At 46.7% G+C, this 12,243-nt stretch overlaps 1 protein-coding gene across 6 annotated transcripts in view; it reads left to right on the top strand.

Annotated features, from left to right (window-relative positions):
- The window catches only part of CFAP61 (cilia and flagella associated protein 61), a 232,812-nt gene that overhangs the window by 153,164 nt on the left and 67,405 nt on the right, over positions 1–12,243 (top strand). For all 6 annotated transcript variants that reach the window (XM_045008887.1, XM_045008889.1, XM_045008888.1 and 3 more), the window contains one exon: positions 6,073–6,247. In XM_045008887.1, coding sequence (XP_044864822.1) covers positions 6,073–6,247 — 175 coding nt within the window. The remainder of the gene's footprint in view (positions 1–6,072; positions 6,248–12,243) is intronic.

Raw genomic sequence — 12,243 nt, forward strand, 5'->3', positions numbered from 1 at the left:
GGCAGGGTGGCGGAGCGGCTCCGGAAATGGACAGGACTCCTCCGGTGCCTTTCCCTCCGAGGGAGGGCACTGGTGCTCAATCAACTGGTCCTGTCCATGCTCTGGTACCGGCTCAACACCCTGGTCCCGGCCCCGGTGTTCCTGACCGACCTCCGGCGGGTGGTGCTGGAGTTCTTTTGGCCAGGACTGCACTGGGTCCCTGCAGGGGTGCTCCACCTGCCCCTGGAGGAGGGAGGGCAGGGCCTGAAGTGCCTCCGCACTCAGGTCCACGTCTTCCGCCTCCAGGCACTGCAGAGGCTCCTTTATGGTGCGGGTAGTCCGGCATGGAGAGCCCTGGCGCACGCCTTCCTGCGCCGCTTCCGAGGGCTCCGATACGACCGGCAGCTCCTTTATCTCGACCCGAGGGGCCTTCCGCGAGACCTCTCCGGGCTGCCGGTCTTCTACCAGGACCTCCTCCGGACCTGGAAGCTGTTCTCTGCGACCAGGTCCGTGGCGGCCACCGAGGGGGCAGACCTCCTCGCGGAGCCCCTGCTACACAACCCTCAGTTCCGTGTGCAGGTGGCGGAGTCCCCCGCGGTGCGCCAGAGGTTGGTCCTGGCAGAAGCCACCAGGGTCGGAGACCTCCTGGACTACGACCGGGGAGACTGGCTGGATCCCCTGACGCTCGCTCGGCGGATGGGGCTCTCCAGACCTTGTACTCCCCGGCTCGTACTACAGGAGGTGAAGGCCGCTTTGCCGCCCGCTGCTCGGGCTTACCTCGACCGGGTCCTGCGCGAGGGCACGCCCCGTCCACCCTCCACCCCGAGCCCTCCAGACCTCTTCATCGGGCCCCTGCCCCGTGGACCCGACCGGCCCCCCCGCCCCTTCTCCGCCAGCCGGCTGCACGATCTGCAGCCGGTCCATTTCCAAACCGCGCCAAGGAAACAACTCTACGCGCTCGTGCTCCATACCGTCCACTTCCTCGCCCTCGTGTCCCGCCCCGACACCAAGTGGCGGGACCTCTTGCCACCTGTGGAGGGTGAGGAGCCCCGGTGGGCCAGCCTGTACTCCACCCTGGTCCCGAGGCCCGCCGGGGATATCAGCTGGCGGCTCCTTCACGGGGCCGTGAGCACGGGCGTGTACTTGGCGCGGTTCACCCCTGTCCCGGACACCTGCCCCTTCTGCGGCGTGAGGGAGACCCTGGCGCATGCTTACCTAGAGTGCGCCAGGTTGCAGCCCCTATACCGGCTCCTCACCGACATTCTGTTACGTTTCTGGCTGCACTTTTCCCCTCACCTCCTTATCCATGCACTCCCTATCCGTGGCCCCACAAAGTCGCGGGACCTCCTGGTCAACCTCCTCCTCGCCCTGGCAAAAAAGCCATCCACGCGACCAGGGAGAGGAGGTTGGCCGACGGAGACTCCTGCGACTGTGGGGCTTGTTTCCGGTCCCTCGTCCGCTCACGTCTCCGGGCAGAGTTCCTCTGGGCGGCGTCCGCTGGCTCCCTTGACGCCTTCGAGGAGCAGTGGGCGCTGTCCGGGGTTCTCTGCTCAGTGTCCCCATCAGGCTCCCTCCTTATGACCCTTTGACCTCACTCCTGTCCCTGTTCTTTTATTAGTTGTCCCCCGCACTTAGTGGGTTTCCGTGGCCCTGTGGATCCTCCCCTTAGGCTGGGGGGGGGATCCGTTAGCATGGGGCGGGCTTCCGCCCGCCCCCTCTCCCGGATAACCCAATAGTACACCCCAACACCAACAAGGGCTCTGGCAGGTGATCAGTCCATCAAACCCCACCAAGCAGTGGTTACAAATTCATAACAGCTTCAGCTCAGAACAATCACCCCCATGAGTCTGTGAGTTCCTACTTTATACAGTTTGGGCCTTTGCCGATTACCTGTTCCCAGGATCCCAAGATCAGACAATCACCCTGTCCTCATGGTATAGCTTCAATGGGTTGGACTTTTGCATAACTGGAGGTGCTGTGGAGGGTGGAATTTGCATTTCCCCCCTAGATATCTCCCAGTAAATCCACTTTACATGTGTTGCCCCAAAAGATCATTCTTTTCTGCTGCATTGTCCAATATAATCCTTTGGTCATCCTGGCCCGCAATGTTACATAACCTTTGCATTTTTAGTACAATAGACTCCAAAGATGGTTAAATTTTATTCAGGAAGGTTTATCGCAGGTAATGCAGGAAATTGTCTTATCTGTCACAGTGAGCATAGGAGCAGAGAAGTCCACAGCAAGTCTGTTACCAAAGGCCAACAGCCGCAGGTCTGTCACCCTATAAAAGGATTTAGGTCTCATCCAACAGTCCTTAATGGAAAACTGTTATTGAATTCCTTGGGAATTGTGCTTGAGTAAGGACTGCAGAATTAGGCATTACGACCATGACTTTTGGTAAGGGGTATGATTTTTGACCAAAATAGTTAAATTGATACAACCTCTAGTGGGGACATATTTACATCGCTATAAAGGTACTTTATTCCTGCATAGTTTATTCCACATCCTGTATGGGAATAAGCTATACTGGTATAAGCACATTTATATCAGTATAACTGCCTCATCACTGGGGGGTTGTATTGCTTTAACTGAACCAGTATAGTTAAAGTGATCTAATTTTTGTGTGTAGACAAGGCAATTTTACCAAAAACTTCCACCAGTGATCGCGCAGGTGGGAGCTGGAGGATGAAGAAGGTTCTGGCAGCTTCCAGGCTTTTTACTACCGTGACAATTAAACCTGCTGCAAAGCAGGTTTAGTTAACATAGCAGTAAAAGTAGGTCCAGACATGGAAACCTTATCTGCATTAGGGCTTATATCCAGCTAAACCCGTGGTAGCATTGGTGGGAATTTTTTTGTAAAAACCACCAGCATACACAAGGCTTGAGAGAATTGCAACTGAATATAATAATATTCCTAAATCCCCACAGGCATATATTACAGTAACAAATACTTCCTTTAAGCATAAAATGAAATATATTTCTATTGGAAATGTAGATTCTGTTTGTTATGCAGTGAAGTCATACAGCATTTACTTTATTGGCCAGAGCCTTAGCACAGGAGAGAAGGGGAGCCATCTGAGGCCAGTTCTCAAGCTGCAGTGGTTTTGGCCTCAGTGTAAGCTGAAGCAGTGCTGGGGCAGCTCTAAATTGCTACACCTGACTGTGGTCCCTAATGGTGAGAATTTGCAGAATGGGGCTGAGCTCTGCTCCGTCCCTGACACATGCCCCTTTGTGTGTGGCTGGGCTGCTTTCCCTTTTGTACCGTTAGTGCAGTTCTGCTCTCAACAGTGACTCTAAAAAGGGCATTGTGGGGTTCCATGTTTATTGTGCCTCTGACTTCCATATTAAATCTGCTCAGGTGTAAATAAAATGATGTTTCATGCTATCTGTCAGCCCTGCATACGCATCTTGGACTCGGCCAGCCACACTGGGTTCTTTTTCTTGTGTATCATCACAGGGCAATAAGATTCTAAAACCAAGTTGTGCCCTATGTCACACATGTGCAGCTGCATTGCCTTCAATGAGTTTACACCAGTAACTAATTGATTTTTAGGTAAAATGCATCAAAAACCTATTTTTGTCACTAAAATCAGCAGATGTGACTGAATGTTTTTTAGCTTTTTTTTATAGCGCTTGTCCCCGTAGTCATAAACATTGATGTGAGTCTTCAACCCCTCAGTGAGGTCAGGAATGCACACAGGGAACAGAGCTGTTGAGTAAAAAAGTACCATTTTTACATAGTTGCTTTTCAGAGTAGAACGTCGCTTTGAACAGCTAAATATTTTCACAGTTTGACAGATGGACCAAAAAGTTAAACCAAAATGCACCCTGAACTTGTTTAGATCTCCCTCTTCAGCTTCTACAATGTGAAAGGCATCTTTTGGAAGCACCCTACCACCTGCAAAGCATGTTGGGGACAGTAGCTAAGCTGGAGGGGAGAGAGAGAAAAATAAGGAGAGGAAGGGGAAATGCAGAATTTATCTGCCTTTGCTGTTAAAAAGCTTAAGATTTTTTAAAAGTACAGAAGCTGGGGAGAAGTATTTTATAATCCAATTTCTATTTTATTTACGTAGGGCTAGCTTTTGCCACCCTTATGAGTTGTACCTTACTTGGCAAGTAGTGGCACTGATTTCAATAGGTGTGCTGATTTAAGATGCTATTCAGTATGAATGAAAGTGGCAGAATGTTTCCTTACTGGATAAATAAGATGGAGATGCCATATCTGTGTTTCATGTGGCTAGGTCACATGAAGCCAAGTGGCCAATGAGAGCATTCGTCTGGACAGTTCTTGCCCAATGCTTCATAATCATAGTCAATTTGCTTTTTCTTTCTTCAGTAAAATCATGGTTTAATTGATTACTGTAATAGTAATGTTATACCATTCAAACTTTCCTGTAATTTTTATCTTACACACACAAAAAATTGTAGCCCTCTCACACAGAATTGCTCCAATTTTAGAAATTTTAGATTTGCTGTGAAAAGGAAAAAAGAGCTTGTTGTAGTTAAAATTTTACTTGTGAAAATTCTAACTGCATGTTAAACAAATAATTACCAAGATGCTTTATCTGCATATTTGTACAATTCTGGTAGCCAATTGTTGTGAAATCCCTTTTAGTCCGTACATTATTCACATTTTTGTTGTTCATTTTCTTATGTTCACTTCCTAACACCACTAGTTTAAATGGACACTTATTAAGAGTTGTGGGAGTTCCACAGCTATGGATTTCCCCTACAGCCAGTTCCTCTCAGTGTTTATTTCTGGATCATCAGAGCACACCTGGCTTGAACAGGGTGACGTGAGATTCAAATTCTATTTTCTACCATGCCATTCTTGATCATCTTCTTTACTTTTACCCCCCTAAGGCTGTTCAGTTGCAATTGCAAGATTCTTGTGGAACTTTTTAACATTCATCATTCTCTCATTTATGAAAACTGGCTGTGATGCTTTGCATACTGATCATTGTATATAACTCATTACAAAAAGCAATATCCATGAAATGAAGCACAGTTTTATACCATTGCCAGCAATTTTGCTGTTTAGCAGAATGTTTCCACAAAAGTGATAGTCACAAATGTAATTTTTCTGGTGAAACCCTTTCAGAGTTCCAAGAGGTATTTTTGAAAATATTGTTATAAACAATGGCCCAAATCCTGTTGTTTACCTGAGCTGTTCTTGTGCAAGAACAAAGGAAGGGAGATCAAAGGTAGCTTTTAGCATTCTTCATACTGGGACTGACCTAGACTCTGGTTCTAATTTATGCCCTGCTGTCCTCAGCGTCAAGAGATTATTTTGGCATTCTGGGATAATCAGGTTGTAGAGAAACCCAAGACACATCTTCTTTCAGCCACACTCCCTACAGGGCCGCCCAGAGGGGGGGGGGCAAGTGGGGCAATTTGCCCCAGGCCCCACAGGGGCCCCCACAAGAATATAGTATTCTATAGTATTGCAACTTTTTTTAAGGGAAGGGGGCCCTAAAATTGCTTTGCCCCAGGCCCCTGAATCCTCTGGGCAGCCCTGACTCCCTTTGCTGGAGATCAGGAGAGTGCTGGTGTGGAACTGCACTAATATTCCTCTGCCACCCCAGGATTCTCCTACCGCAGGAGAATCCTCCGATAGCTGAACTCACAGGCTGTCCAGCTGCCCTGCACAGCCAGAGCAGGGCAAAGCATGAAGAGCCTGCCTGAAGATGGGAGCCAATAACAATTGCGGTAAAAGACAATTCCTGTAAAATGGAGAATTGAGGGGTTTTTGTCATTTCAGTTTTTAATTGACTGTGTTTGAAGATAAATGTAAGCATATGATGTGTGTTGTATTGTGTGTGCGCGCGTGCATAGACACATGGCAAAAAAAATAGCTAATTTCTTCAAAATCCTGCATTGCTTCACAGATCCTGCAAGGAACCGAAAATTAGATATAGTAACACTCATCTGTTCTCTTTATGACCAGTGATTTGTTGATTACAAATTATATGTCCAAAATGAATCAGACTTTTACAGTGGTAGCAATTTTTATATTGTCAGATACTTTGTGTCATTGTTATTCAAAGTCTCAGTTAACAGTTATCAATTATATGTGCATTATATTTATGTCAGGTTCCATGTCCCACTGGAGCAGAGATCAGTAAACTTCAGACTAACAGGGAAGTCATACACAGCTGTAAACAAAGATATACTGGAGAAGTTCCTACCAATTTCTTTAATCTCTCTGATGATGAAGACTGCTTAAAGGCAGGGCACTGGTTAAAAGAAAACTTTATCAATTCACACGGTAAGGATTTTAGTGTAAACATGCACATTTTCAGAAATGAATTTAGGCTTATTGTTTCTCCTTTTCCAATGTATAATTAGTGCCTAATTAATTCTAACAAAATCTTTCATCTGTCACGCTTTGTTTTCCAGATTAATTTACAATTTGTTGTTGTTTTTGGGTATCCAGCATATTTTGCTAGGAAAAATGGCTTGAGATTACTTAATTATCTATAATTATTATATGACACAAAATGAATGTCCTAAAAGCAAAGCCTGGCTAGAATCATTAATTAACTAATTGAAGAATAATTTAATTAGTAAACATGTTTTTCAGTTATTTTGGAAAATATGTTGATCTGAAAAGCCCTATAGAGAAAAGAATTAGCATGGATATTTTTTCAAACGCTATTGTCTCAGTGCTGAGTATCATCTTTAGTTACAGCCCCTCAGACAGAATTGCCTGTGTACTATATTTTCTATTAAACTGTAAAAGTCGCACATTTGTGTGAATCTCTATATCATCACATTTGTGTTGTCTCAAACTGTCTTCAGTAGATCCTCCATTTATTGCTCACAAATTATTAAAATTAGACTAAAATACACCTTATATTTTCTTTGAGAGCCTCTTAGATTTCACATACATGGTGCTGAGTTCAGTTTGTGTATGCAACAGAAAATATGTGGGATCATCATGCCTTCCTCTACAGAAAAAGAAATAAAATGGGCTCACATTATACCACTTAATAGTTTCTGATCAGAACTTATATAGAGCTAGGAGGAGGAACTGTATCTTTAGAGATAGGTATACTAGCTGATTGTTACAACTGGAGTTCCCTAAAGGTGTAGTCTAGCCTAGTGGTTCTCAACCAAGGGCCCGGAGGTTCCCGTGGGGGCTGTCAAGCAGGGCCAGCATCAGATGCTCCCGTTGTGATTCATGGATGCATAAACGGGAATCTCAAGGAGGAGTAAAAAGGTAAGTTTACCTCTGTATTTGATACTCGTATGACTGCAGCTGGAATACTGTGTCCAGTTTTGGTGTGCATAGTTCAAGAAGGATGGTGATAAATTGGAGAGGATTCAAAGAAGAGCCACAAAAATGACTGAAGAGTTAGAAAACCTGCCTGTAACGGGTTGGGACTCACCCCAGCGACGCCTCCTCCTGGTGACTCTGGGAATTAGCTCATTCCAGTGGAGCGCCTCCTCCTGGTGGTGTCCCGTCCGTCGTTCTGTCCTCTGTTATCTCTGGACCCGCATTGCTGCGTGCTCGGCGGCGTCCTCTTCGAGGCCACTGCCCTCCGGCAGTGCCCCTTAGTCCATCTGCGCCCCCTTCCGGGGGGGTCAGTGCTCAGCAGTCCCACACCTCAGTCACTATATGCAATCGCCCTCTGAGTCTAATCCCTCCTGTCAGGGATCTGGCGTAGCAAGATGGCCGCTCCCTACGGCCAATGGCTGGGTGCACTGCAAGGGGTGAAGGGGGGGACCCAGGCCCGCCCTCTACTCTGGGTCCCGGCCCAGGGACCCTCTGGCGTCAGCCTCACTGTCCTTCTCTCCCCTTCCGCTGTCTGTTTCCCTGGGCCGCTTCCCCTACGGCCCCTTGCACCCGCTAGGCCCTTCCCTTCAGGGGCCTGCAGCCTGGCAGGCTACGGGTTCAAGCTCCTTAGCCTCCCTGAGCCTGGCCAGCACTGCGCTGTCCGCGGTGCTAATCTCCTCCCCTGGAGACTGACCTTCCCCTGTCAAAGGCCTGGGACAGACTGACTGCTCCTGCTCTGGGCAGCCTTTATATACCCCTGAGCCTGGCCCTGATTGGCTGTCTCTAATCTGGGCCCTGATTGGCTCTCAATAAACTCTCCTTTGATTGGCTCACAATAAGCCTTGTCTGCGCAGGTGCCCTGGCCTGCTGCAGCCCATTCTCACAGGGAGTGGGGCAGTCCACCCCACTACACTGCCATATAGTGACAGAATTACAGAGCTCATTCTATTTAGTTTAACAAAGAGAAGGTTAAGGGGTCACTTGATTACAATCTATAAGTACCTACATGGGGAACAAATATTTGATAATGGTCTCTTCAGCCTAGCAGAAAAAGCTGTAACGTGATCCAATAGCTGGAAGTTAAAGCTAGACAAATTCAAACTGGAAGTAAAGTGCACATTTTTAACAGAGAGTGTAATTAAACATTGGAACCATTTACCAAGGGTCGTAGTGAATTCTCCATCACTAGCCATTTTTAATTTAAGGCTGGATGTTTTTCTAAAAGATGTGCTCTAGGGATTTATTTCGGGAAGTCCTATGGCCTATGTTATACAGGAGGTCAGGCTAGAGGATCACAATGGTCCCTTCTGGCCTTGGAAATTATGAATCTATGAAAAACTGATACTGGTACAACATGTGAAATGTTTTCATCAGTCGAGGAAGAAGAACAGTAGAGAATCAGAAGGCTCTATCTGATTAATAGGCATTTCCTCATCACTAGACTCTTATTGTTCCTCTGTTAAAATCCTTAGATGTAGCAGGAGGTTCTTTCCTATATCTTTGCCTGATTTTCTTTTTCTTTTTTTATTATCAATATGCCTTCCATAGTGGTGGTGGGGACTCTTGTCAGAGTTTGAAGAGGAATCAGAATTGTTGGATGAAAAAACCACTAATGTTGGAGCCATAACAGAGGATTGTAGGATTTGAGTGGGCTCACATCCTTAATTGTACTGCCATGTTGTCTCAGAGAAATTTTCACCACAAGAAACCCTGGTTTCTTCCTGCAGAAGTGATTTAGCTGGCACCAAAATTAAGGTGACTCAGGTTCTCCACAATTGGTGGCTCAGGCTCTGGAGTAACCTTGAGATCTGCTAAGGACACAAATAAAACCTCTCCCTGTTGAGAAATTGTTTGGAAGAGCAGGGGTGACTCCAGGCACCAGCACGCCAAGCGCGTGCCTGGAGTGGCAAGCCGCGGGGGGCACTCTACCGGTCACTGCGAGGGCAGCAGGCAGGCTGCCTTCAGCAGCATGCCTGCGGAGGGTCCGCTGGTCCCACGGCTTCGGCGGACCTCCCATAGGCGTGCTGCCGAATCCGCGGGACCGGGAACCTCCTGCAGGCAAGCCTCCGAAGGCAGCGTGCCTGCCGTGCTTAGGGAGGCAAAATACCTAGAGCCGCCCCTGTGGAAGAGGCATCTGTACTGAGGGTGCTATTGCTGTCTTCCTTTTGTGTTGAAGAATCTTCAGAGGCTGGGACCACTGGTGCCAAGTCAGATTTAATGACTAATGAGGATGCCAACAAAGAAGAAGCCAGAATAGATCATGCTGAGCGCTCTGGAGGACAGTGCCAATAAACCTGGTGCCATGGTGCAGTGTAATAAATGTATCTTTGCACTCCTAGCCCTCGTTACTGATGAAGATCTCTGTGCTGACTTTTTACTATGATGTAGCACTGAGAATTCCGGTCCCACTTTTTCCTGTGCTGGCAGCAATGGCTCCTTTGAGGATCCCCTCCTCTTACCCGGCAGTGGGGATGAACTTGGTGTTGGAAAGCCAGCTTGGAGTCTAAATGTCTCAGTCCTCAAACAGCAGGAATCCCTGACTGCTCTGATGGATTTTTGTAGAGTCTCTTTCTATTTCTTTATTGCTCCTGAGCTCGATATCATGACTCTAGTGACTGGAGCACTGGAAGGATGAGCCAGGAGCGAAGAAGTATTTTTGGTCCATGTAGACCCTGCTGGTGTGCTTTAACAGAGTGCTGTTTGAAAAAGTACTACATTAAAGTGCACTAGGCAACCTTTGGTGTGTATGGACCAATTAATGCGCAACACGGCGCACTTTAGAAATCACATCTGTGTTGAGCGCATTACCCCATTGTGTAGACAAGACCTAAGTGATGGGCTGTGTTCTTCACCCAAACAGTAGAGACATGTGTCAAGCACGTCTGTCAGAGGGATAATCTCCCCATAGGATTGGCATGACATGAAGCCAGGAGATCAAGGCCCTGTCATAACCCCTGCTCCGATCTGCTCTCTCCTCTTCTTTTTTACTACCAACGGCTAAATGAAATAGTAACTACAACTAACTATAAACAAATTAACTACAAACTACAGAAGGGACACAGTGTCGTTCACTGCCTAAGGCTGTTTGAAGGAACTGACTGGAGGTTGGGGTCTCTGTGCCCTTTATGCCCTCAGGAGGGGTGTGTGTGAAGGATATACATGGCACGTGTGCGACACCTGGTAGACACAACGAATGAAAATGTCCCAGGCTCCTGTACTGGGGAGTAGACAACATAGAATTATAGGACTAGAAGCGACTTTGAGAGGTCATCTAGTCCAGTCCTCTGCATTCATGACAGGACTAAGTATTATCTAGACCATCCGTGACAGGTGTTTGTAGATTTTTAAGAGCAGGTTAGACAATGATGGAGATTCCACAACCTCCCTAGGCAATTTATTGCAGTGCTTAATCACCCTGACAGTTAGGAAGTTTTTCCTAATGTCCAGGCTAAACCACCCTTGCTGCAATTTAAGCCCATTGCTTCTTGTCCTATCTTCAGAGGTTAAGAAGAACAATTCTTCTCTTCCTTGTAACAACCTTTTATGTACTTGAAAACTGTTATCATGTCCCCTCTCGGTCTTCTCTTTTCCAGACTAAACGAACCCAAGTTTTTCAATCTTCCCTCATAGGTCATGTTTTCTAGATGTTCAGTCATCTCCTTTCAAAAGAGCTAGCCTGGTATTTGAAGCGCTCAGTGAAAGTAGATTGGCAGATGAGGGCGTTGTTACAGAACTGGCTGGGGGTTGCACCTTCTTTTCGAAGGGAAAAGAACCACACAAAGAATCCATGGAGTCGGAATTGTCATCAAGACCAAACTCTTGCAATGTCTTGAAGACTTTCCAATAGGCATTAACAAAAGACTCATGAAACTCCGGTTACTGCTAAATAAGTCATGATTTGCTACCATCATCTTGACAAGCCCTGATGATGCTAAGGAACAGTTCTACTCTGATCTCGAATCTCTCATCAAGTCAACACTACAAAGTGACAAACTAATCATCCTAGAAGATTTCAGTGCAAGAGTAGGTAAAGATAACAACAACTGGCAAGGAGTCATTGGGGAAAATGGCATGGGAAAAATGAATGAAAATGGACTCCTACTCCTAATTAAGTGTGCAGAACATAGCCTGACAATTACAAATACCATCATGTTTTCATTGATCTGACAAAAGCATTTGATACAGTCAATAGAGAAGGATTGTGGATGATCCTCAGCAAACTTGGTTGCCCACCAAAACTTGGGTAAAGATCATTTGTTTATTTCATGAGAGGATGAAAGGTCAGGTACTTTTTAATGGAGATCTCATTGACTCCCTTCCTATTTCAAATTGAGTCAAACAAGGCTGTGTCCTTGCCCCTGTACTGTTCAACCTCTTCTTCACCCAAGTTGTCAACCATGCTACAGATGGGCTCAACAGAGGCATATACAGCAGATACAGACTCGATGGCTCAGTCTTCAATCTAACAAGGCTTAAAGCAAAAACAAAAGTAAAAGAACTACTAATAAGAGAAGCACTCTTTGCGGATGATTGTGCCCGCCTAGCACACACAGAGGGAGATCTCCAGTGCATTGTAGATCGCTTCGCTGAAACATCAAAATTGTTTGGCCTCGCAATCAGCCTGGAAAACTCTCCATGCCATATCCCGTAGCATATCCATTAGTGGAAACCAACTAAAGCAAGTTCACAGTTTTACCTATCTCGGCAGCAACATCTCCAGTGATGGATCTCTTGACAAAGAATCACGAACAGGATACAGAAGCTTCTCAGGCCTGGTCTACACTAAGGGCGGGGGTCGAACTAGGGTACGCAAGTTCAGCTATGCGAATAGCGTAGCTGAACTCGAAGTACCCTAGTTCGACTTACTTACCCGTCCAGACGCGGCGGGGTCGAACTCCGCGGCTCCAAGGTCGACTCCGCCACTGCCGTTCGCAGTGGTGGAGTTCCGGAGTCGACCGGAGCGCGCGGGGAGTTCGAACTATCGC

This window comes from Mauremys mutica, chromosome 3 (assembly GCF_020497125.1).
Source record: "Mauremys mutica isolate MM-2020 ecotype Southern chromosome 3, ASM2049712v1, whole genome shotgun sequence".
NCBI classification, from domain to species: domain Eukaryota; kingdom Metazoa; phylum Chordata; order Testudines; family Geoemydidae; genus Mauremys; species Mauremys mutica.